Genomic DNA, 26,776 nt, shown 5'->3' with positions numbered 1-26,776 from the left:
CGTATCAGGCGAACAATCCGTGAGAGAAAGTGGCTGCTGTTCACAATGATCGCCATCGTCAAATTATAGCCTACAATACATAGTCTACTGCATCATACACTTGCATTTGTTGCGTACTATATCATCCTTAGCGACAACAACCAGTAGGTTATCATAGTATGCATTCGCAGACCATAAGAAAAATGGTCCCATTTAGATTGAATTATTATTTTTGATGAGCACACGTAGATAATATGATTTATTCTAAACGCGTTCATCGAGTCAAAATGCAGAATTAAGTGTTAAAGTGTGATCACGCCTCTCTGCAGAACTTCTGGCCAATCACAGATTTATACTAGTAAAATGTCACAGTACTACGCATGCGTTGTATTGTCAAGCACTCGCGCGGGAGAAACGGAAACAAATGAAAGGAAGTATCAACAGTGGCCAGGCATGTAAGTTAACGTTGTTTTTCATGTAATATACTCTATTTATGTCCATATTTCAATATTTGAAGATAAACTACACTCATATGAACTGTTACGGCGACTGTGTTCTGGTCGTCTTTGAGTCTGTAATTTGTAGTGACCCTCATTGCTGTGGCAAATGTTACTCAAATTAGCTAGCTTAACGTTACAGCTATCTTAGTTCTTCTACATAATGTAGCATGCTAAATATTGGCTTCCCCAAAACTGTAGATACAACAGCATTGCTTGTACGGAAATGTTCCTTTGTGTGCACTGCACAGACTAATTACAAGTCAGTAACTACAAGTTAATACTGTGTTTTGCAGTCCGACTTGTCACTGAAATGGAAGATGACTTTAGTGAATCCCTTACACCGCCTGTGTCGCCTTTTGCCGGAGAGAGCCTCTATGCTTCAGTCCACGACCAGCCTCCATGCTTTAGCTGTGCGTCAACATTAAATCTGAGCCGAGACGAAACAAAAACACTTTCCTCAGAGGGATACGTTAGTCGGGGAGCCCTGAAGAGGTACCGCACGGTTGTCTAGTGCTACGGTATCACTCAAACCCATATCACACCATTACAAACATATGCTCGGTACAACCTCTTTATCTTTTATTTTTATCGCCTTCTGATCCTCAGGCTACTCCTGAAACTCGATCCTGCTCCGGGGGACTTTGAGACAGACACTGTTGACATATTTGGTTTTTCTTGGGTGACAGAAACAGCTCTGGTGGAATCCACTAAACTTCTATTTGGCTTATTTAGGTAAGCTTAATAGTAGCTCACTTCCATATGCTTATTTATATCTCATCAGATTATGTGGTAAATACAGATAATCTCTCTCCTTTCAGGCAAAAAGTTCTTAAACTGGAAAGCCTGGTACAGTGCAGCTCCCATGACTTTGGTGAGCATTTTCGTTGCAAAATGTTAAACATGAAGCAATGTAAAAAATGCTGTAGTTATCCATATATCAGACCTATCAGGTCACAACAGTCTCTTGTGTGTTGCTGTTTTTAAATAGCATGATTGTCATGTTCTGATGGTCATGGTTGCTGTTTTACAGTTGTGCCATGTCTTTCATACTTGTCTTACCACTATATTGTAGGTCAAGCCAGTGGCCTACATTATGAAGCAGAAGACCTCAGACAGCAGTGTGTCCTGTTCCTCCAGTATGTGAAAGTATTCATAAGCAGGTAAACCACTTGTAAATGTATCCTATTATAGTGTTAGCAAGCAGGTACTGCTGTGCAACAAGTTAACGTCTCTCCTGACACCTGACAGAGATGTGTTGGCATCAGATGCTGCAACCATGTGTTTGAGCCTCCTTGCTAGAATGCCTGCCTCCCAATCCGAAGTGCTGCGAGCATGTTTATGGGTTTGAGCCCAAGCTGAGACCGGGCTCAGTCAGCACAATACTGGTTACACTGGTTACAGGCAAGTCTCTCCACTCGGCGGCCATATTGCAATGCTTTTTGGGCACTTATCGGGCATCTATTTCGTCAGAAATGCGCGTGTGCTAGGCTTCACGACACCAGTCTTGCTCCAGCGGCGAGATCACAATACATGATTGGCACGATGTCTTCACAACACACCACATTATTGGCTTAATGTATTCACAATACAGCACATGATTGGCTCAATGTATTCACATGTTGTCGTTTTGCCACAGAAGGGGTGTGATATGTGTAGACACCTGCCATATTGGCGTTACAAACTAACCCCATGTATTTCTATGGAGGATTTTTTAAGTGCTGTGTCTCCTCATTAGAAAGTCTCTGGTTACACTATCACTGCATGAATACCTCAATGGAATGTGTGCCTACCATAAGACATGAATCAGTGCTACACTCTGGGGGCATGCTCATGATCCCCCATGTTCATGCCCCCAGAGTGTAGCACTGTAGCTGCCTGGCTCCATTAGCTGTGGGTTGCAGCAACTTTAGCTAGGTAGAACCGGTTGTTTCCGTTTTTTTGTCGTACTGACAATAGTCTGTCAGCCCAGGAGACAGGTGAGTAAAAAAAAATTTTGGGGGGGGTCTTTTTATGCCTTTAATTTGATAGGACAGTGGAGAACGACAGGAAGTGAGTGGGAGAGAGAGTCGGGGTGGGATCCGGAAAGGACCATGGGGCGGGAATCGAACCTGGGTCGCCGGCGTACGGTGCAGGTGCCCCAGCCAGTTGCGCCACAGCTGAGGCCAGGTGAGTTATTTTAATGTTTTATGTGTTACCTGCAGATTCCTGGATGCACCACAGGGCCTTGATGAGGGACCCCTTCACCCATATGAAGAACTAGAGGCTCAGCTCCCCTCCTCATTGGTTGAGGAGCTGTTTGGAATCACACTCTTGATCGGCCGTCTCAAAGACCTCCCAGCCAATGTCCAGAGTGCCTTCACCATACAACACCATGGCAAGGTACTGAGAGAGAGAGAGAGAGAGAGAGAGAGAGAGAGAGGCACTTAACGGGTTGGTATGAGTAATGGGTGAATGTGAGTAATGATCGAGAAGGAGACCCCACTGACCTGTGTGTGTGGGGGGTCTGCTCCACAGCTGTTTCCTCCATCCTGGCACCTGCTGCACCTCCACCTGGACGTCCACTGGTCTGTGCTGGAGATCCTACACCTGCTGGGCCAGAGGACGATGGGTAAGCAGGCGCAATGACACTTGGACATATGAGATTAAACCACTTCAGACTATATAGCTATAGCCACGTAAATACAGTAGAACGGGGAGATTATTATGGCATCATCCCACTGGTAAGACCGATGGTGGTTGTTGGTGTGGAAGTGCTCTGCCCTGCTATGTTATGTGGCTGCCTGAGAGTATTGTGTTGCGTTTGTGTTCATGAGCAGGTCAGGTGGTGTACGCACACCAGTTTGTGAACCTGACAGGGGAGAACATCACCAACGTCAGCCTCTTTGAGGAGCACCTCAACAGCCTGCTCTGTGATCTCATCGGCCTGGCCCTGAACAAATACAGCAAGGTGTGTGTGTGTGCCTGTACACATGATGTGTATGCATAAACTGCAATTAGTCTGAAGACTATGGGTGTTTTGTGTTTGTGCATTTGATACCTTTTGATATCAGTATTTAACACCCAATTTGTTGAAATGAATTGTATTTGTTTTGCCTATGCTTTTGCTATTGCATGTTCTGTATTTGCCTTTTATTATAGCTGTGAGTACACGTAGTGTTGATGTTGACTATGTGTTCTTGTATTCTTCTTGTGTGGCGATGGTCATGTGGTTTAGGTAAGGCCCACTGAGGCCCTGTCCAGCCACCACTACTACTGCCTCTGCACTAAAGAGCTCTGGGTCCTCCTCATCCACCTTCTAGAGCACAGGAGCAAGACAACACACACTCCTGTGAGTCAGGGAACACACACATACACACGCTTGTACACACACACACACACACGCTTGTACACACACACACACACACACACACACACACGTGCACACACACACACGCTTGTACACACACGTGCACACACACACACGCTTGTACACACACACACACACACACACACATGTGCACACACACACACGCTTGTACACACACACACGCTTGTACACACACACACACGTGCACACACACACGCTTGCACACACACACACACGTGCACACACACACACACACACGCTTGTACACACACACACACACGCTTGTACACACACACACACACATGTGCACACACACACACGCTTGTACACACACACACACACACGCACACACACACACACACGCTTGTACACACACACACACACACACACACACACTCTCTCTCTCATTGCCCTTATGCGCAAACATATATACTCACAAACGCAATTATACCCGTCCTGTTTCTGTGTTCTGATATTATTGTCTGGCTGACCTTATTCCTCTCCATGATCAGTCGTTCTGGGGCTACGTGACTCCGCTTCTGCAGAGTCTCCTGAAGGGGACGCCAGCGGCGGAGCAGCGCCTTCCCAGCACCTGCAAAGACCCACTGGGCTTCACCTGGTGGCTGGTCACACACCTGGCTCAGGTGGGCCAGTACAGCCGAAACGGCTCGCTTCATACTGAGGTATGCCACCCAGCCAGTCTATGCCTGGGAGTGTATATCAAAAGCCCCTTTCATGCGGGTGGGCTATATGTATGAACACAATTATACACATTATTTGACCTAGACATCACCTGGGCCTTACCCACCTGCCCCCTAGACATCACCTGGGCCTTACCCACCTGCCTCCTAGACATCACCTGGGCCTTACCCTACCTGCCTCCTAGACATCACCTGGGCCTTACCCTACCTGCCCCCTAGACATCACCTGGGCCTTACCCACCTGCCCCCTAGTACTAAGTCTGGATGTCGTGCGAGTGAATGTATGTCTGAACACAAAAGTGTAAAACGTGAGTAAATTCACACCTTTGTTGTGTGAAGCTGATGGTGTCCACTCGGTTTAACCGTCCTAATCAAATTCATCCATTCATTTTCTTTCATGACAGACTGGCACTAATTTGCAAAAACAGGAAGTTCTGATGTAGGGTAGTTATGCACATATCGCGATAAAGTTCTATATTGGACATTGGATATTCGACACATTCAAAAAATCCATTTAGCACTGGCTACGAGGGATGGATTTGTTAAAAAAATTGTCATTTTATATTTAATTTAAAATGTAAATGCCCAAGATCCAATTTAAAACCAAATTTACCACGGTTATGCACACATTCACTACATGAACACAGTCAAAAAGCATTCAAAGAGAACAACCATATCATCGCGATTTAACTGAGGGCTATGGCCAGAAATCTGCACATGAATCTATACATAACATTTCTTAAAACAGCGTTAAAAGTGAGCACATTGTTAGACACAAACATTTCACTGCCACTACTCCACCTAGGGATTTTAAGCACAATTCTCAGTGCATCATTATAAGCCTCTTGAAGTTTTTTCATTTTTGACTCACTAAAATTACACCACAGGTGGGCTATTGAAAATGTATCTTCACAAATGTTGTGTGATTGAATTGATTCATCATGTAGCTGGTTTGGCCTTCAGCACTAGACAGTATGGCTTGAGCTGTGTTTGAAAATGATGTGGTTGAAAGTATATCTGGGCCTGTGGATCACCTGTTGATGTGATGCACTGGTTTCTGTGGTAATGTCTTTCAGAAACAGTTCCAACTCGAACACAACTGGAGTTTTGTGTGTGAGCTGCTGAAGTCAACCTGTGATCCGAAGGTAGGATTGCCCTTTTTATTCCTCCTAAATGGAGAAATCTGGCGATTTTTCACATCAATCTCCGTTTCTCGAGGTCATTGAGTACTGTCGGTACGAAAAAAACCCAAAAAACAATTGGTTTTACCTAGCTCAAGCTGCTAGTTCCAACAGATGAAGTAGCCAGGCAGCTACAGCACTACACTCTAAGCCCCCATGTCTGTAAGCCCCCATGTTCATGCCCTCAGAGTGTAACGCTGTAGTTGCCTGGCTACTTTAGCTGTTGTGAAAGGTGTAAACAATTTGAAGAAATATGTTCAGCAGTTCTTGAATAACTATTCTCATTAGTGTATCAAAGATGCCGCCCATGATTCTCATATAGTTTTCAGCAAACTCAATAAAGTACTCAGTCCTCTAGCTGTTTGTTCAACAATGTTGCTTGTACACCATCCTGGCTCTGTAAATGGTACCATAGTGGCTAGTGGCTTGAGGTGGATCAGCTCAATTAGAGTGTGTGTGTGTGTGTGTGTATGTGTGGTAGGGGAGTGTTCAGGAGGAACAGATCCGGATGCATGTGCATTGCTGCCTGAGTTTAACCATGCTGTGGGAGCCCAACACCAGTGCGGTGACGACCCTCTGGGAGTACTACAGCAAGAATCTGGTGAGACACACACACACACAAACACACACACTCCTGAAATCAAACCAGCCTTGGAGATACAGACATGCTTAGAATACTAGCTATTTACCTGTCCTGTCCATTTATCTTAACAGCATTCATACCTATTACATGTTTCTTTCTTATATCCATTGCTATCACTTGACCTTACCCATTGTGGACCCCTATTATCATCCAAAGCATTATGGTGCTATGTAGCTATGTTTGTGTTAGCTTCTGCAGCCAGTGTGTATTAAGCCTATTCCAAGACTAAAAGATTTGTTCAATGGAGATTGACTCCAGTGTTTCCCCTACAATGTATTCATCAGCGGCGCAGCGCCGCTCCTGGAATTCAAGGCCACTGCAAAAAAAGTTGCCTAATTTAAAAAAAAAAAATAGACACAAGTGAACTTCAGGAACAGCTGCCGTTCGTTCAGGTTTCATGTCAACAAATAATAGTAGGCTAATGTTGAAGGCGCAGTCAGGGATTCCACAGGAGATCACGCTTGTTTGTGTTTATTTTATTAACAAAAGTTTATTAACAGACGCAATTTTGTGCAAAAAAACGTAGCCTACATTATGTTAAAGGATAATTCCGGTGTGATTTTGACCTAAAGTGTGTTGAAACATGATCACGAGTGTGAACGTATGTCTCATAGCTCACAGGAATCGGCTTGTCCCCTGCACTCAGAAATCTGGCGCTAGTTAGCCAATGCTACCAACACAGTGTTTCATTGTGGTGCCTCGGGCGTCGGCCTAGCCATGCAAATAAATCACTGTTTTACACCATTTACGAGGCTCAAAGTAGCTCCATACTTCATTGGTAGACTTCCGAGGGCCTTGACATTTAAAACGAGACATAGAGAACTTTGAAAAAGCACTGGTAGTTTATTTACAAGACGATTTATACAGACAGTAAGGAATTTTGCCGATGCCCGAGGCACCACAACGAAACACGGTGTTGGTTGCAGTGGCTAACTAGCGCCAGATTTCTGAGTGCAGGGGACAAGCCGAGGTGAGCTATGAAACATACGTTCACACTCGGTATCATGTTTCAACACACTTTAGGTCACTATCACACCGGAATTCTCCTTTAACCAAGGAACCAAATTAAACACGCCAGCGAGATAGCTCGCCCCTACCTTCAGTAGCCTATTCCCAGATAAATCCACGCATTGTTTCGTTTTTGTTTGTGATAAAGGCAATGCTTTCAAGCCCTGTGTTGCTAACATACCTAGGCTGTGAAACTAAGGTCTAGCTAGCCTATTGGTGGGTTTAATTGAATTTGAGTAATAGGATACGCAAGCATTTACATCTGAGAGAGTTTGTAATTCCTGTAGAGCTCACCAAAATTATAGATATGATACAAGACACTTATCTGCTATAATCCAAGATAGATTTTCTTCGAATTTTTGACCATTTATTTTACCAAATGACATGGGAAACATAATTAATTTCATCCACATATTCTTATGCACCATGAACAACAGCGTCACGGGCCGTCACGGCATTAAAGTGACAGGCACTCAATTCGACTTGCACAGCACCAATACAGTGTAATGGCATGAAAGAGAAGTCTATATAGTTTATACAGTGCTGTGCAAAAGTTAAGACACCCATGCTGAAATTGACTAAAGGGAGGAATAAAAAACATATTTTGCCTTTTGTCTTAATGCCTTAATTAAAAAAAAAAATAGGACATCAATTATTTTTTAATGCATCATGTATCGTAAATAAATACATTATATATAAATGTCTTAACTTATGCACAGCACTGTATATTCTAAATAGTAATAGTTTGTACAGTGGCCTACAGTGTACATTTGTACAGTGGCTAATACTAATAATGTAAATGAAAAAGGTGAAAGAAAAACATGAATAATCCTGTTCAAGTACTGCAATAATCATGCTTGTGTTGATGGTTATGTCATAATTTGTAACTCAATCTGTCCATTTCTTTCACAAAATCCACCAGAAGTCACCATTTAAGGAGTCATTTTTTCAAATGTTTCGGGGTGCTTCCTACAATCAACAAAACCGCTGCTGGAAAAAAATTCTAGGGGAAACACTGGACTCTTTGAGAACTAGTCTTAATCCATGTATGGGAAAACTGTCCCTTCCTGTTTATAGAATATGCTCTGATGTCAAATCTGTCAGACATTCTAGAACATTATGCAGTCGGACAGTGAGATGAGTCTCTTAATTTATTCCATCTGGCTCCTCGTTCACCTGGAGCCCCTCTCATCACCGCTTGTCTCTCCACCCTACCCCCAGAACGCATCCTTCGCCGTGCCCTGGTTGGGTGTGAGCGGCCTGGGCAGTGTGGGCCGCGGCCCCCTGTCGCTGCTGGAGCTGGCGCAAGCCTGCTGCTCTCCGGCGCCGCTGGGCTCGGCCGCTCACACGCAGCTCTACCGCGCCTGCAGCTCCTTCGCCATCTTCCTGCGCGTGCTCGCCCTACACCTCGGCCAGGAAAACGCAGGTGGAGCCCCCTGGAGGCAGATCAAGGGCAGGTCAGGAACCGCCGCCGCAACTGGAGTTCTCATTCACTCACTACTACAAGAACAGCTCGCTCGCTGTACTGCTTACACACCACACAGCAGCTTGACACCTTTGCAGCAATCTTTTGTTGTTGAACAACTGAACAACTATTTGGTATCATCTTCAAATTAATTTGAATATTATTATTGCTGGAATACGGTCATGTGAAGGACCGATAAACCCATTACTATGCACTGATGTGGTTCAGGTCAGAAAACCCTACTGAAATATAAGAAAAACTGACAATTATTTGAAAATAGAGCCAGTTGGCAAGCTTTTTTCAGTACCAACTGGGCTTTTGGCAGTGTTTGCAAGTTTTTTGCTTGCTTTTCACATAGTTACCAATAGTTGTAAATCTAATCCTAATGCTGCTTAGTGCTTACACAAGTGTTTTTGCTAGTGGAGTTATCTGACATTGGAAGTGTACTGTTGTACACTGGCATGAGCAGCTCTGCATGGCCTTGTATCAGTGCCATTTCCATGATCTGCGTCAGCATTAGCATCTAACAGCTGTTTTTACCCTCATTCCTGATCTGCGTCAGCATTAGCATATAACGGCTTCTACACACAGTTGCGTTCCGTCAACGCATGCCAGTGGGTGTTCCCGACTGTAGCTATGCAAATTACTTGAAGTATAACTGTAATTTCATTGGTTGGTGCTGTCCGTCGATTGGCTTGATTGGACGGTGCCGTCTGTCGGTGCAGCAACAGCTGAACTTCTCAACGCGAGCAACGGGAGAAACGCGACGCAACGGATCCACAATTCAGTTCGGCAACGGATGACGTGAGCCCATGTGAAGTGAATGGGATGCGTCTCCAGCTGTGTGTAGAAGCCGTAACAGCTCTGTTTTTACCCTCTCTGTCCGTTTCCCCTAGTTCCCTAGTGATTTTCAGATTTATACAAATTTTACTTCACATAAACATTTGCCTTCTGTCAATCAGACTTATGTTGCTATGGTTCTGGCATTGTCTTTCATAGACTTTCATGGCTTGATGTTGCCTCTCCCTCATCTGTAGCCTTTGCTAGGCCCACGGCACTGCACACTGGAAGGACTCACCCTCAGTTCACCCCGTTACTCTTTTTTTTTTTTTTTTTTTTTTACACACACACACACACACACACACACACCTACACACACACACACACCTACAGTGCACACTGAGCTACATTTGGGATTCGCAGCTTGGCCCTGGTTTGGATGAAAGTGCCCCACCTGCTATGTACACACACACACACACACACACACACACACACACACACACACACACATACATATACACGCGCCATAAATGGTGTGATCCGATCTGGTGGTGTGTGTGTGTGTGTGCAAGGATATAAATCCGGATAATGACTTCCCTCTGTTTGGAACGTGCTTGGCCGCACAGCAGACACAGAGGCTAATTAGCTAACGAGCACGGTGGTTAATTCGCCTTAACGAATGGCTCTGCGGCGTGTGTGTGTGTGTGTGGGGGGTGAACTCTGGGAATCGGTGGGGTGGGGGTAGGCAGCCATGAAACTGGCAGGGCTGGGCTGGGCTAGTTCCAGCACCCAAGAGGAAGGCCCAAGCCACACACGCGCACACACACACACCCAGAGAGAGAGACGTATGCTCCGAGGAGGCCGAAGTTCACCCAGGGGGCGTGGTGCTCAGCAGGGGGTTGGCATGCGGCGCATTAATGAGCGTGGCAGGAGGGAGGGGGTCCGTGCCAACAAACTCACCCCAGCATCTGCTCCCCCGCTGAGGAAAAGCTGTCCGGGATAAACAAACAAACACACACACACACACACACACTCTCTCTCTCCTGCTGTCTTGCTTGGTCACTCTTGGTCTTTAACTCCTGTGTCAGTGCCTCTGCTTTTTTCTGTCCTCTACTTTCCTCTTTACGTTATTGTTGTCCATCTCACTCTCACACACACACACTCACACACAGAGCGCTAGAGAGCTTAGTGCTCCATCATCCAGCAGGGCTTGTTTTGTATTTTTTTTCAGCAGCTGCTGAGATGTAACCCACCATCTCAGCAGCTCTCTCTGCGTGTGGGTGTGTCTGTGTGTGTGTGTGTCTGTGTGTGTGTGTTCATGCCAATCTTCTGATGGAGTCCAAAGGGTTCTCTGCTTGGAGGGAAACAGCTCTGTGTGTGTGTGTGTGATGTGTTTGTGTTTGAGAGAGGGGGGTTAGTGAGAGTATTGATTTTTCCCTGGTGCTGCTGTGTGTGTGTGTGTGTGTGTGTGTGTGTGTGTGTGTGAGCAAGAGAGAGGGAGAGAGCGACAAGCTGCTGTATTTCTGAGTATTTCTGACATTTAGCATGATCTTTTAAAGGCATTTCACACACAATGCCTGAGGGATTATATGCTTAGATCAGTTACTTTCATAAACTCTCTCACACACTCGGACAGAAGTAGGTGCGCTCAGCTTCACCTTACTTTGCTTTCCCAGAGCGATGAGCACACTCTCTCTCGCGACGAGAATGAGCTGTTTCTGCTTTTTTTAGTTTCCTCCATCAGACAGAAACACAGGAGGATGTGTCACTCATCTGGTTCTCCTCTCCTCTCATGGGTTTTACTGTTCTCTGGACCTCTTCTCTTCTCCCTTCTCTGCTCTTCTCATCTTATCTTCTCTCATTCTCTTCTCTTCCCTCCATCTCTGCTCTTCTCACCTTCTCATCTTCTCTTCTCTCCTTCTCTGCTCTTCTCACCTTCTCATCTTCTCTTCTCTCCTTCTCTGCTCTTCTCACCTTCTCATCTTCTCTTCTCTCCTTCTCTGCTCTTCTCACCTTCTCATCTTCTCTTCTCTCCTTCTCTGCTCTTCTCACCTTCTCTTCTTCTCTTCTCTTCTCTCCTTCTCTGCTCTTCTCACCTTCTCTTCTTCTCTTCTCTCCTTCTCTTCTCTTCTCATTCTCTTCTCTCCTTCTCTGCTCTTCTCACCTTCTCTTCTTCTCTTCTCTCCTTCTCTTCTCTTCTCATTCTCTTATCTCATTATCTGCTCTTCTCACCTTCTCTTCTTCTCTTCTCTCCTTCTCTGCTCTTCTCACCTTCTCTTCTTCTCTTCTCTCCTTCTCTTCTCTTCTCATTCTCTTATCTCATTATCTGCTCTTCTCTTCTCTCCTTCTCTTCTCTTCTCATTCTCTTCTCTCATTATCTGCTCTTTTCATCTTCTCTTCTCTTTTATTTTCTTTCTTTGTTCTCTCTTTCTTTATGTCACCTTTCTCTGTTCTTCCTCTTTCTTTTAATTATGTGAGTATTTTTCTGTTCCTTGTCTGTGTATGAAATGTGCCACATTTGCCTTGTATTTCAATAAGCATTTGCCTTCCTCGTCAGAATCTACTCTAAGTTCCACCAGAGGCGCATGGCGGAGCTGTCGGAGTTGGGCTTGATGAACTTCCTGCTCCTCTTCCTGGTTCTGGCCCGCAGCGTCGAGCTGGAGGACGCGTCAGGCCGGGCCTTCGACCTCATGGCGCTGCTCCCGGCGGGCACCATGCCCCCGGCGCACCGGGCCCTGCTATGGCGCGGCCAGCTGGCACTGCTGCTGCTGTACGTGGGCCGCGGACTGGACGCTGGCGCCCATGCCGACCGCCTCGCCACTTCCTTCACCCAGGTGCCACTTACACATTATCATTCCTTGGTTAAACCTCTACATCATCCTTTGGTTGAGCTCCTACATCATCATCTGGTTATCCTGTATTGGATGTTATTATTTGTCTAGTCTATTACTATGATTTTTCATTTTAATTTATTAGACTTCACTTTTAAACTATTAGTTGTAAAGATAAGCCGATCTCATACTCACGATTGGTATTGGTCCAATATTGGACAAAAGTACTGGATCAGATATTGGAAAGTAAAGAAACTACCAATCCGACCCCATCGATTCCGTTAAAAGCTAAAATTATCATAAACTCGGAACCCATTGCTGCCTTTCAAGCATGTATCCAGGCAAATGTATTACCAGCATAGTTGATTTAATAGAGGGTAAAAGGCAGTATCGGATTGACATCAGCATCAGCAGACACTAAAGGTTGTCATATTGCTAGCGGTACATTAAAAAAAGTTGTATCGTGCCATCCCTGATTAGTTTTAACGCTATTGTAATGCTTTGGATAAAAGCATCTGCTAAGTAAACATGAACATGTAAAGGTTGGCCTAGTATTTAAAAGGCAGCATTTATGGTTTTTCTTTGTGCTGTAGCTTGAATATCAGTCCTTATTTGTAAGATAAGTGTTTTTGGGAAAAAGCGTCAGCTAAAAGCGTAAAATGTAAATGTAGGTGGCGCGCGAGTTCTACCTGAAGACCACCGAGCCGTCACGCAAGCTGGCGCTGTGGCAGCCACTGGGGGCATACCTGGATGGCGTGACCGAGGTGCTGGAGACCAGCGGGCACCTTTGCCAGGCCGAGGAGAGGCTGCTCAACGAGGGCTTCGCCATGCTGCTGCCCGCCTGCAGGCAGTCCGAGCTGGCGTCCACGCTGGGCTTCCTACAGACCGCACTGGCACAGCTGAGGTGAGACGCAGCCAGGACGTGTACACACACACACACACACACACACACACACACACACACACACACCACTCAGACTTTTCTCTCGTTTCATCCTTTCTCCATCAACTCTTCTCTGTTGGTCACTCTTTTTTGTAATCTTCCCATCATCCTCTTCTTCTCCATCCATGTAGCTCTCCACACAGATATAGCTTAGTGAGCTCTCCAAAGACATCCACACATGCACACATGCACACATTTTGACATGCACGGTACAGTAGATATAGACCCTTTCAAGAGTTCCATTATCAGCATCATAGTTGGCCCCACAAGACTTCCTTTTTAACATTCCATATGTTATCTTAATGCAGAGGAAGTAGATTGGGGCCCAAATAGAAAGTTCAAGCATTGATTTGGTTTTTATTGTTGAAAGGGTCTATACTCTGTGGTTCCTTAGACAGTTGCTGATGGTGCTTAGGATTACATTTTACTTCTTTGTGTTTCAATGGTTTTCCAGACTGTAAGCTGATTTATGGCCAAGAAGATAGCAGTGAATGGTGCTGTTTTTTTTTTTTTATTGTCATTTATATAATTATCGGAAGAAATTCCATGCAGAATTGTGATCGTTTTAAGTCTGTCCTTCCTGCCACACAGTGAAAACCTCCTCATTGCTATGGCGATGTGGTGGTGTGTGTGTGTAATGTTAGTTTTCCGTCCCCCCCTGCAGTCCACACACACACACACACACACACACACACACACACACACAGCCTCATTGTGCTCTACTGTCGCCGCTGCCAGATAAACACACCCATTCTCCATCCCTCTCCTCTCCTCTCCTCTCCCCAGTCCTCTCCTCTCCCCAGTCCTGTCCTCTCCTCTCCTCTTCTCTCCTCTCCTCAGTCCTCTCCTCAGTCCTCTCCTCAGTCCTCTCCTCTCCTCTCCTCTCCTCTCCTCTCCGGGACCCAATGTCACCCTGTCCAGGTGCTGGCAGAGGCCTGTTTAGACTTACGGGGGGTTGGGGCGGGGATTGGGCCCAGGCCCCCCACTGGTGCCCCAGCCAGGGGCCCCTCCTCTGGGTGTAGCCTCGCCTTGCAGCAGGGTGCACTGGAGGGACTGGAGTGAGGCTGGGTCGGCGCAGTGGCAAGGCCAGCCCGGGTTCACTGCTGGGACACAGGTGTGTGTTACACACACACGCCCAGGACAGGTCAGAGGAGTGCCTGAGAACCAGGTGTCTTTGTGAAAAGAGCTATGTGTGTGAGTACTTGTACGTGTGTGTGTGTGTGTGTGTGTGTGTGTGTTTATCTTTTGGAGAGATTTTATGCATCCACTTAATTTGGTGTGCGTTTCATTTCTCTGAGACTACAAGATGCATCATCACTCCACAGTTTGTATACACACTTCCATTCACAGGTGTGTGTGCATTTGAGTTCACACATAGCCCACACATACACACACGCACGCATACATACTCACACTACTCCACTCCAAGGTGAAATGATAAGAATCCTCTCTCATTTCAGTGGTGGCCCCTCAAAACTCTGATTCTCCTTAACGCTGTTAATTCCCAGAGTTCCCGGCTTGGGATGGGGGGGGGTTGGAGGGCCCTCATTTGCACATTAATGGCCGATAAGGAACGTTGAGCGCCAGGGCCGCCTCCCAGATGGGTTCATGTTGCTACAAAGACCATGCTGACCCAGTTTAAAAAAAAAAAAAAAAACTTAAATTCGTCCCTCCAGAAATGAATCGTAATCCCCACCACCCACCTCTCTCTCTCTTTCTCTCTGTCTCTCTCTCTCTCTCTCTCTCTCTCTCTCTCTCTCTCGCTCGGTGCCGTGTTCTGTTGTATCTGTGTGATTAATGCGTTTTCGTGCGCCACAATTAACGCCCAATTACGCCGGCAGTGCCAGGGCCGACCGCTGCTTTATCACCGGCATTAAGAGCGGAGACTTCCGCGCAACACTCGGCTAAATTAGCCTTTTCAGGAGACCCGCGGCCACTCTGCCCAGTGGCGGGCGGGAACCCACCGCGCCAATCAGTGCCTAATGCCCCTCATCGTATGCTGTCCCATGATCCCATGCGTGCGTGGGCGTGTGGTGCGGAGACCTTCCCCCTGTGTGGCGCCGGTCGTGCATGGTAGGAGAGGGGAAGGGAAGGGGGTGGAGGGGGTTGTCGAGGGCAACAGAGTTGCCGCAGAGACTTACGATGGCACAGTGCCTTGAGTCGGCCCGGCTAATCAAGTTCTGGACGATCAATTAATCAGCTTCCCTGCTGCTGTGCCACCTCACACACACACACACACACACACACACACACACACACACACACACACACACACACTCTCTAGAGCTCAGTGCCCACGCATGGGGCAGAGTACGAGGTATGACACTGATCCTCTCGCTCTCGCTCGCTCTTTCATGCACTCTCTCATTTCATTCTCTCTGCTACTTTGAACCTTTTTTGTTCAGGTCTCTCTCTCTTTCTCTCTTTCCCTTCCTACCACCCCTTTGTATGTGTGTGTGTGTGTGTGTGTGTGTGTGTGTGTGTGTGTGTGTGTGTGTGTGTGTGTGTGTGTGTGTGTGTGTGTGTGTGTGTGTGTGTGTGTGTGTGTGTGTGTGTGTATGTGTGTGTGTGTATGTGCATGTAAGAAGAAATATTACTGTATGAGAGGTGCCTTCTCAGGAGTCTCATGTGATGTTTTGGGGAACAAGACATGTTAATGTATAATTTTGCAGTCAGCTGTGTGTGTGTGTGTGTGTGTGTGTGTGTGTGTTTGACTGCAAAGGGTACGATTGTAGGTATAATCCTCTGTGTGTTTGGCTGATTTGTGTGTATTAGTATGTGTGTATGGGTGTTATTAGTATGGGTGTGTGTGTGTGTGTGTGTGTGTGTGTGTGTTTGAGTGTAGTCTTAATGTGGTGTGCATGTTGCAGATATTAGGTGTGTGTATCTGTGATCGGCAAGGCTACACAGCAAGTGCTCCCATGTGCTTTAAGACATGGCACGTAGGGGAGGATTAAACAGGCTCTAACTGTGTGTGTGTGTGTGTGTGTGTGTGTGTGTGAGAGAGAGAGAAGGGTGAATTAAGAAAGGTCTCCAACTGTGGAAATGGTGTAGGCCTATGTCTTGCTGTGTGTGTGTGTATGCCTCACTGAGGGATTAACAGGGCTTGGTATCACTGGATATGATGTCCAGGCATATATGTGTTCTTGTTCGTGTGTGTGTGTGTGTGGGGTGGGGGTGGGGGGGGGGGGGTGTAATCTGGTCTGCTTACTTGCTTGATGTATACATTGGTGTGTGTGTCTGATGTGGGTTTATCATTGTGTGTCTGATGTACTTGCATGTTTGATGCACACACGTATGTGTGTGTGTGTGTAGGCACTGCACTGAGGAGGATTAAGTGGGGTCTCTGGTGACGTCTGCTACAATGAGGCCTGATGTGTGTGAAAGTCCCATTCCGCCGCAGTAACGAGCTTAATGAATTCAGACTCTAATCGATTGTCTCAGTGCGCGCTGGATTAGATGCAACCTTGCTGGAAGGCACAGAAGGGTGTGTGTGCGTGTATGTGTGTGTACGTGGTTGCACTTCTGACTGGTCTTTACATTTCCAAGGGAGGGTGCGTGTGTGTGTGTGTGTGTGATCTATGTCTTCCTTTTCATTGTGCCCGATATGCCTGTTTCCCTCTGTGAATGTGTAGTGGTCATCCCAAACACACACACACACACACACACACACACACACAGCCCTATCCCTCACACACACACACACACACACACACACACACACACACACATCCCTCTGCTGTGGTGCGGTGTGCTGTGCTGTGCGTTGCTGTGCGGTGCTCCTTTCATGGTGCAGAATGAGGGGACAGGGGGGGGATCATCTGGCGTCTAAATGAGATTACAGCTCCTTCAGCTGCTTATCGGGGCTAATGCCAGACGCCGCGGGCCCAGCCACCGCTCCAGGGATCAGCCCTGTGCCACGCTCCGCTCCTCTCCTCTCCTCTCCTCCCCACTGCTGCACACTCCTCTCCTCTCCTCCCCTTCTCTCCTCTCCTCCTTTTCTCCCCTCCCCACTGCTGCACACTCCTCTCCTCTCCTCCCCTTCTCTCCTCTCCTCCCCTTCTCCCCTCCCCACTCCTCTGCTCTTCCTCTCCTTTCCTCTTCCCTCGTCTCCTTCCCTTCCCTTCCCTCTCTCCTTCCTCTTTCTCTCCTCTCCTCTCTCTTCTCCGTCCCACTTTTATGCTCTTCTCTTCTCTCTCCTCTCCTCTTTGTTCCTCTCCTCTCTGTTCCATCCTCTGCTCCTTTGCTCTCCTTTCTCTCTTTTGCATGCTCCTCTTTACTTCACCCATCCTCTGCTCCTTTGCTCTCCTCTTCTCTCTCCTCTCCTCTTTGCTCCTCTCCTCTCTTCTCCATCCTCTGCTCCTTTGCTCTCCTCTCTCCTCTCCTCTTTGCTCCTCTCCTCTCTTCTCCATCCTCTGCTCCTTTGCTCTCCTCTTCTCTCTCCTCTCCTCTTTGCTCCTCTCCTCTCTTCTCCATCCTCTGCTCCTTTGCTCTCCTCTTCTCTCTCCTCTCCCTCCTCTCCTCTTTGCTCCTCTCCTCTCTTCTCCATCCTCTGCTCCTTTGCTCTCCTGTTCTCAGCTCGTCTCTTCTCCCCTCCACACTTCTCTGCTCTGCTCCAGATCCTCCTCCTGCTGCTGCGTGTCTCAGAAAGCACACACACACACACACACACACACACACACACACACACTCTCACTCTCACTCTCTCACCCTAATCCCCTCAGGGAGAGGACGAGGAGTAAGGAGAAGAGAAAGGGGGGGTTAAGGAAGGGAGGATGGGGGGGGGGGGGTGAAAGGAATGGAGAGTTAGTGAGGTGATGAGATGGAGGGAAAGATGCAGAGGAAGGCAGGAAAGAAGATCGGAGGGAAAACAGGCAAAGAAGATAAGAGAAGAGGTGGAGAGTTGAAAAATCAAGAGGAAGTGTGCACTTTTGTTTGAAGTGTATGTGATTAAACAATTGTGTGTGTGTGTGTGTGTGTGTGGAGAGTTGAAAAATCAAGAGGAAGTGTGCACTTTTGTTTGAAGTGTATGTGATTAAACAATTGTGTGTGTGTGTGTGTGTGTGTGTGTTGTGTTGAAGGCGCGTTCACCAGCGCTGTTCTCAGGCCCCATCCTCTGGTCCTTCATCCTCCTCTGGCTGGACGCCTCCTCCCTCGCTGGCTAAAGAGCGCCACCTAGCGGTGGCCTCTGCACTCTGGACTCACTTCTTCCCTTTCCTGCGCAGCCTGCGCCTCTCTCAGACACCTCATACAGCTGGCTGGCAGCACCATCTTTCTCCAACTTTCACCATCCACCTATCCCTCTCTCTCTCTCTCTCTCTCTCTCTCTCTCTCTCTCTCTCTCTCTCTCTCTCTCTCTCTCTCTCTCTCTCTCTCGGTCTCGGTCTCTCTCTCTCTCTCACATCTCTTCTCTTCTCATCTCGCCTGTCTCTATAGGGTTTACCGTCCTTGCGTTGGACATGCCTGGCTCTGCCCCTCAGGAACTCCAGCCCCACCCAGTCCAGTCCATCATGCACAGCTTCGGCTGGGACGAGATGCTCCACCCCCTACTAGTCAGCCGATTCCTCAACCACCTGCTACAGAACAGGTGAGAGGCATCACATGTGGCCCAGCAGGCGATGTTAAAATATGATGCCACAGTAAACACTCTGACTTCTGGCATAGCCTTATGTTGAGGCTCTTTGTTGGACTTTGTTGTGCTAGAGAGCAATGTGAAGTGTGATGTTTTTTTTGTGCTGTACTTGTGGCAGCCTTTATTCCCTTTATCTGAAACATATTTCTCCCTTGGGAGAACTAATAAAGTAACCTTGAACCTTGATACACCCGTACACAATCAAGGACCAAGGCACATATCTGTCCTAGCCCTGTGTTAAGTCTGCCCCCCCTCTCTCTTCTGTGTGTCTCTCTCTCTCTCTCTCTCTCTTCCTCTTCCTCCCTTCATCAGTGAGGTGGTGGCGAGTGTGAGCTCGGCTCAGGGAGTGTGTGTACGTGCCTGGATCAGGTGTGTGCTGCAGCAGTACCTGCACAAGAACACGGATGGCACGGAAAGCAGAACAGGTGAGCCCATATGTGCCTCCTGAGCTGAGACTGTGTGTGTGTGTGTGTGTGTGTGTGTGTGTGTGTGTGTGTGTGTGTGTGTGTGTGTGTGTGTGTGTGTGTGTGTGTGTGTGTGTGTGTGCGTGTGTGTGTGGTGAGTGAGAAAGACAGAGGGAGAGAGTTGAGTTGTCCTGGTCTTGGATTCCCTCTCTGCTTTATTATTTCTTACAGGAATACTACAAATGTACAATACTTATAACACACAAATACGTATGCACATATATATTCACGTGTTTGTGTGTGTGTGTGTGTTGCAGGCAGGACTCTTGATGAGCAGCTGTGTGAGTTGACCAGGCTTGTGCTGAGGCTGCCGGAGGTGGAGTCTGTGCTGCAGAGAGCAGGGCTGCAGCCCTCTGCTGTTAAACCTGAGCCCAAACCAGCACTCGCCGTCTTCATTAAGGTACACAAACACACACACACACACACAGAAAGAGAGAAATAGACACACACAGAGATAGACAGACATTGCCTGTAACTCTCTTATGGTTGAAAATACAAATGGGTGTGCCAGCATCATGTAGTGTACTCCACTGTGTGTATAGCCACAAAAATTCATGGATTTACCCCATTTCTCTCTCTCTCCCTCTCTCTCTCCCCCCCCTCCCTCCCTCCATCCCTTAACCCTCCCCCAGGCAGTGGGCAGGGTGTATTCAGGCCTGCAGCTGTTATCCGAGCGCACATCCATGGTGGCGCGGGCTCTGGACTACGTTGGCGACATCCTCAAGTACATCAAGCCCTACCAGCTGAACAAGAGCCAGGAGGGCCTCCAGCTGTCCTACTGGGCAGTAGGTGTGTGTGTGTGTGTGTGTGTGTGTGTATGTGTGTATGTATGAGTGTGTGTGTGTGTGCACCACGTGGCACGAACCAGTGCGCTTTCACTCTTTTAGCACCTTGATGTTAGTAAAAAGCAGAGCTGGCAGTGGTTGGCCTCCACCGTGTGTGTGTTTGTGTTTGTGTGTTTCTGTTTGTGTGTGGCATGGCTGTGCCACCCTGCCTAGCCACATGCTCTGTGTTTTATCACCTGCGTGTCGTTGAATGCCAACACTGGCGTGGTGCCACCTGGCATCACAGAGAGCACCAACGGCACCCATGGCACTAGTGTGCTGTTCAGGAGGCTGGGCGGGCTCTTTGTGCGGGGCCTGATGTATGAGGAGAGAATTGGCTGGGAACAGGAGGTGGAGGTCAAGACAAAGATTGTGTGTGGTCAGGCCTAAGGGTGGGGGTGGACGTTGGTGTTGGGGTGTCGTTTGTGGAAAGGATGAGAGGGTTCTGCATAGAGAGATTATAAGGAGTGTGTGTGTGTGTGTGTGTGTGTGTGTGTGTGTGTGTGTGGGCTCAGCTCAAATATTCACAATCACACAAGACACAGAAAGAGAGGTTCTTGAAGGATGGTGATTGGGTGACCTCTGACCTCGGTCTTCTCCTGTCTATCAATCTCTGTCTACCTCCTCCATTCCTTCTTGACTTCATCTCTCCTTTATCTTCCTCCTCACTCCTTCATGTACTCTCTCTCTCTCTCTCTCCTTCATCCTCCTCACTCCTTCATGTACTCTCTCTCTCTCTCTCCTTCATCCTCCTCACTCCTTCATGTACTCTCTCTCCCTCTCCCTCCCTGTCTCTCTCCTTCATCCTCCATCACTCCTTTCTCTCTCTTTCTTTCTTTCTATCTTCATCCTCTCTCCTTTATCCTTCCTCCCCATCCCATTCCCCTCTCTCTGTACCTCTTTCTTCTCCTCTCCTTCATCCTTCCCTCTTCCTTTCCTTCATCCTCTCCACCTCTTTCTTTCTTTCTTTCTTTCTTTCTCTCTCTCTCCATCTCTCCATCCTCTCCTCACTCAGGCTGTCTGGTGAAGCACTGGAGCCCCCTGCTGGCCACCTCTAAAGCTCAGCAGCTGCTCTTCCGCATCGTCGACTCCCTGCTGCTCCCCCATTCGCTTTTCCAGCAGGACCCCCCCACACAGGTGCTGTCTGCGCTGAAGGAGAGCCTGCCGCTCTACCTGCAGGTGAGAAAGAGCCCTGCCCTGCCCTGCCCTGCCGTGCCCTGCCCTGCCATCCATATGGAGGCCCGAGAAACAAACACTCAATGCTCGTTGGTGCTGGGGCGCGACTAGTTACAGCGCCCGCACTACATTCGGGTCCATTTGCCCACAGGGGACCCGGGTTCGAGTCCGGCCCGGGTCATTTCCCCGATCCCACCCCATCTCTCTTTCACACTCCCTTCCTGTCAGTCTCTTCACAGTCCTATCATAATAAAGGCAAAAAGCCAACAAAAAAACAAAACATTTACGATGGCTGGAATTGAGTCTGTAAACTTTGCCACTGCTGGATACAGCTGGGGTTTTTTATTTAATTTAAAGTACTATCATTCTGTCAGTTTAGTGAAAGGTGAGTCCTTGATTATAATCCAGTACACTTTTGTCGAATTCATTGAACTTCTCCTCATGGGCCTTTATTAGTATGCATGTAGAAAACATAAAACTTCAGGGTTTGTATGAAGTCCTTGCTCTGTAAATGGGTTACAAATCGGATCAGACTGATCGATTCACTATTCAAGCCAATCAGAAACGTTTCAGAAGCATTGGATGGAGTGTTGTGTTTGGCTGTTGAGTTTCAACATCAAGCTAGAATCAAATATGTTTCTTTAATCAGTCTTCCTCACACATTAATGTAAATCCACCTCTCTTCTCTCTGATAGGGTCTTTCAGTGGCAGTGGGCGTGTCCCAGTCTCAGGGGGCGCATCTTAAACAGCAGCTGCGCAACGTCATCAGCCAATACCTGAGCCGTTTCCTCCCGGCCGCGCCGTCAATGGGCGCAGTGGCCAATCACCCGGTCCTGCTGGCTGCCTGTGAGGCCACACCCACGCCCAGAGGGGTGGGACTGAGGCGGAACATCCTTCAAGTGATCAGGTGTGTTCGCTTGAGCTTTGTTTCCCTCCTTTGTGGAGGTCATGGTTTCAGTGTGGTTTGTTTGTAAACAGGGTTACGGTGAAAACTCTTAGCCTGAATTTCATGTAACCCGGTGAAAACCTATAACACAGGCTGAGAAGCAGATTGTAATTTCACGTCGGATCCACAAATTTAGTTTTACTTTTGCTGACGTTTCAAGATGTTGGTCTTGGAGGTCTGCACTCTCCAAGTGCTCTTTTAGTTTTACCGGTCATACACACAATACGCACAAGAGAGCTTTACCGGTCATACACACAATACGCACAAGAGAGCTTTACAGTAGCACTATTACCTGAACCACTACTACTTATATTATTATTATTATTATTATTATTATTATTATTATTATTATTATTATTATTATTATTATGGCCTACTATGTAGTGAATTTAAGTTCAAATGATCGCTAATGTCTGAAGTTCATACATATTGTAGCACTACACAATTCTGAAAGAAAAGCTTTGTTAAAAGTAGTTTTTTCTTTTTGAAGTGAAACTTTTCTAAGTCGGAGACTACATAAGACTAATCCTCCTGTGGCTGTAGTGTGATTGTGACGTGAGAATGAGTGAGAGGAAACAGTGGCACTGCATCAGGCTTTTTTTTTTGTTTGTGCTGTAAGAGTGTAACCAAAAGCTTTCCACGCCTGCATCGTCTACCATTTGTTGCATCTAGAACTCGGATGGAAAACTGTTGGGGGAAAACTGCTAAGTAAACACAAAAACACAAGTGAGAAATATTATTTTTCACATTTTTCACTTTTTGGCAAATTCAGTGTAAACTAAGACACTTAAGAGATTTGAAGTTGTGGTTTGAGAGCTTATCAGCTTCCCGACAGTAATTTGTGACTCGGAAGGAGACACACACACACACACACACACACACACAGGTGTTAAGAGTGCGGAGTGCAGTCATGCTGTTGTGACTGTCACTGTCGCTCTCTGTGGGCCACACATCCTCCCATCTCCTCAAGTGTTTTTGTTTTGTGATCTCATTCTCTTCAGCATCCAGCATTTCACAATTTAAGGCAGAGAACTTAAGACTAGCACAAAATATTTGCGTCTGCAATTCCCTGGCCCTTTCCTCTTTTCCAAATTTCAGACAAATGATAATGACAATGTCTCCGTCTTTGTATTAAGACTAACCAACCGATAGCTTTTACCCTTAGCGCTAATGTACCTTTCTGCAGCTTCACAGGTGTTAAGCCCCACCCTTAGGTGGCCCTGTAGAGGCTAACAAAAACCCACCACTGACCCTAATTCCTAATAAATAATAACACCTTTTAAAATGTACCCAACCAGTGGGATTTATTACATCAAGACATACCACAACAAAACACTAAATGAAGGCAAGAGGCACAAAGTGACAAGACAATATCCCAGGCTGAGAAGCAACAAGACCAGCAAGCAGTCTCCACACCAGAAGCCTCTCACAGGAACTGGATCCTTGAGCCTTTATTGCTCCCTTCATGCCACATCGGATATTCCGAAATTCGGACCTCCAATAGCGGAAAAATCACTATCATATTCTCCAATCACGGCGGCCTCCTTTGCAACAACCCAAAAGGCGAATCTCACTCATGAAAAATAGGCATGGTAATTTATTACTAAATTAACACTATAGATAGAAACACTCGCCCGAGACATTTTCCTTCTTGCTCAACCATAGTAAGCAATTCTAATAACTTTGCGTTTTCTTGTATTTGTTTTCCGAGCTGATGTCATGAATTTTTTTTTTTTTTTTTGGACTACCTTTGGCCATAAGTGTACCAAATTTCACAAAGTTGGCGTCTGTTGAGGGTGAAAAGTGTCCAGCATTCCACACTCCGCTTTTTCACCGTTATGAGAGTACCACCCAGGGACTAGCAGGACACTTTGTTTCGTTGGAATTTTCAATGTGAACGCACTCATGCACTTAAATTAGGTATTGTAAGTGCAGAAGTACAGTACGGCATCTGAGACACAGCCAGTAGGCGTGTTCATCTTCATGCAGATCTGACTTGATGTGATGCATGCTGGGTTGAACACAATGGAGAGCTCCATTGTGTTCAACCCAGCATGCATCACATCAAGTCAAATCTGCACAGATCTGCATGAAGACGAGCACGCCTAGTGTCTTAACATCACCTATCTGACATGTTTGATTCAACTTCCTCCTTCCTGTCTCACAGCGACAGTTTCCTGCAGTTCAAAGGCCACGCCCCTCCTCCCCGACTGGCGGCCGTCCTTGCCTTCCTGTTGGAGCTGCTGAGGCGGAGCCCAGACACAGAGCCCGCTCTGCTGTCCCTCCCCCTGCCCGCCCTCCTGCGCTGCCTCATGCTGGTCAACGAGCCTCAAGGTGAGGTGAGGACCAAAAATGTATATTTTTGGTCCTCAAACAGTCTCTAGTGACCGTAGTACATATGACATGATGAGACATGATGTACATATATCTGGGTAGCATCATAACCACGCTGCGCTAATTTGCTAAAAACTGTTGCATTCAAGTTAATTCTGCAAACCTACCACCACAAATAGAATTCAATTCTGTGGGAAACACATCTGTCTGCATTTCTTCTGGATGAGGTTTTCAGCGCCCCAGAAGTGACATTGGTAAAAAAAAATTTAAAAAATCGAGAAAATGCAGATTTGAAGCAATTCAGAGCATAGATGGATACTTCTGGAACGTGCAGCTGCACAGCTGGTGAAAAAGGAAGCGTTGACTAGAGTGATGGCTATCAGCTCCGTCTACATGTCACATGCTCAAGGTTTCTTGCTGTTAAAAGGGCAGTTTTTTCTTGCCATCATGGCCTTTGATTCCCAAGCAGGCTGATTCACCCTCTCAGCACCACACACACACCAGGGGCGCCACCTCACATGATTACATGACTCTGCAGATGAGTGGGAGCTAGAGGAGAAACCGTCTGCCACTAGCATTTCTCTCTTACTCCTTTAGTTCCCACGCTGAAGCTTTAGTCATCATATCTCTCTCTCCTCTTTCCCCATTCACCCTCTACCCCCCCCCTCTCTTCTTCTCTCCTTCTGTTTTTCCTCTCCTTTATTTCTCCATCCACTCTCCCCCCCCTCCCCTCTATCCCTCTTTCTCTCTCTTCCTCCATCTCTTTTTCTTTCTCTCTCCTTCCATCTATCTCTCCCTCTCTCTCTCTCTCTCCCAGTGAGGCGGTTGAGTACTGAGGCTGTTCAGCTGGTGGTGGGGAGATGTGGCTCCTCGTCTGCTCAAGGCCCTTGCAACCAGACCGTCTCCATTCTCAGGTGTGTGCCATGCACCAGTAGACTCGACAAACACAGTTGCTGGAACACACACATGGGTTGTCTGGGGGCTGGTTTAGGTCCATACAAATGGTGGTTGTAAATTGTGTGTGTGTGTCTAATGCAGGACCTTTGTGGAGGAGAATGAGGGTGTATACGACCAGCAGATGTATGGCGTTCTAGAAGCCATATCGCTTGTAGACCGGAGTTCCGTGGAGGTTCTAATTCCAGTTCTGTCATTAAGCCTGAGGAACTTGGAACAGAAGAGAGGCCTGGGGAAAAACACCTCACTACGGTACTGCCACTGTCTGACCTCTAGCAACACACTACACGCCAGTGAAATATGCATATAGTACATGCATGTGTGCATTATATAGCCATGCAATGGGATTTGGAGTGATTTGTGTGTGTGCACATACATTATTTTATACTTTATACACCAATGTGGTGGGTAAGTGAGAGAGTGTTAGGGTATACATACATAATTTCATACACTGCAAACCCATGTAATGTGATTTGCATACTATGTGCCTTGTGTAGAATTGTTTTACACCCACTACACTAATGTGATATGATTTGTGTCTGTGTGTTACAGAAATGCCTACAAGAGGTTGCTATGCCAACTGGGAGAGAGTGGCCAAGCTGAGAGGGTCTGCTTGGATGCCGAATGATGTCCTGACCTTTGAACTTTCACACTGCCGGTCATCACAGTTCCCTCGGGAAAAAGGTGGAGTGACACCTCTACTGTCAGTACACTACATCTCCACCCTACTCCTCCTCTGGGGGGACTGCTGCTGCTTGGGGGAATGTATATTTTTGGTCCTCAAACAGTCTCTAGTGACCGTTGTACATATGACATGATGAGACATGATGTACAAATATTTTACATATTTAAGCATTTCGTCCTGCATATCAATATCATGAAAGTCACACTAGTGTAACTATCTTTCTCTGACCAACACACAGCTTCATGTGTCCATGCAGTTTGGTGTGTGTGCGTATGTTTAATGTATATAATGTATAGCTGCTGTACAGTCTATTGAAATATTATGTTTGTAAAGAGTGTCAAAATAAAGCAAAACAATATGTTTGAGTCATACAAGTGTTCTACA

At 46.9% G+C, this 26,776-nt stretch overlaps 1 protein-coding gene across 1 annotated transcript; it reads left to right on the top strand.

Moving 5' to 3' along the window:
• Positions 1 to 362: 362 nt before the first annotated feature.
• On the top strand, positions 363 to 26,776 carry mms22l (MMS22-like, DNA repair protein). The gene is made up of 26 exons (XM_048260056.1): positions 363 to 434; positions 773 to 971; positions 1,086 to 1,211; positions 1,298 to 1,350; positions 1,552 to 1,639; positions 2,681 to 2,858; positions 2,994 to 3,087; positions 3,296 to 3,426; positions 3,694 to 3,807; positions 4,338 to 4,508; positions 5,603 to 5,671; positions 6,189 to 6,308; positions 8,580 to 8,815; positions 12,161 to 12,437; positions 13,106 to 13,338; positions 18,459 to 18,625; positions 18,787 to 18,964; positions 19,322 to 19,434; positions 19,731 to 19,873; positions 20,106 to 20,262; positions 21,313 to 21,476; positions 22,169 to 22,380; positions 24,587 to 24,753; positions 25,571 to 25,667; positions 25,792 to 25,959; positions 26,260 to 26,776. Exons 1-26 carry the CDS (start codon positions 404 to 406, stop codon positions 26,333 to 26,335), a joined length of 3,762 nt encoding a protein of 1,253 aa, XP_048116013.1. The 5' UTR covers positions 363 to 403; the 3' UTR covers positions 26,336 to 26,776.

Source organism: Alosa alosa, chromosome 13 (assembly GCF_017589495.1).
Source record: "Alosa alosa isolate M-15738 ecotype Scorff River chromosome 13, AALO_Geno_1.1, whole genome shotgun sequence".
Classification (NCBI taxonomy): domain Eukaryota; kingdom Metazoa; phylum Chordata; class Actinopteri; order Clupeiformes; family Clupeidae; genus Alosa; species Alosa alosa.
The sequence above is the reverse complement of the archived record's forward strand: the minus strand, read 5'-3'. Positions and strand labels throughout refer to the sequence as shown.

What these genes read in the sequence shown, in the direction of transcription:
- mms22l (XM_048260056.1), top strand. Translation starts at nt 404, where the DNA reads ATGAAAGGAAGTATCAACAGTGGCCAGGCAT. An exon ending in TCGCCACTTCCTTCACCCAG is followed by an intron (nt 12,438 to 13,105) that starts GTGCCACTTACA and finishes ATGTAAATGTAG; the next exon opens with GTGGCGCGCGAGTTCTACCT. An exon ending in GCTGTCCTACTGGGCAGTAG is followed by an intron (nt 20,263 to 21,312) that starts GTGTGTGTGTGT and finishes CTCCTCACTCAG; the next exon opens with GCTGTCTGGTGAAGCACTGG.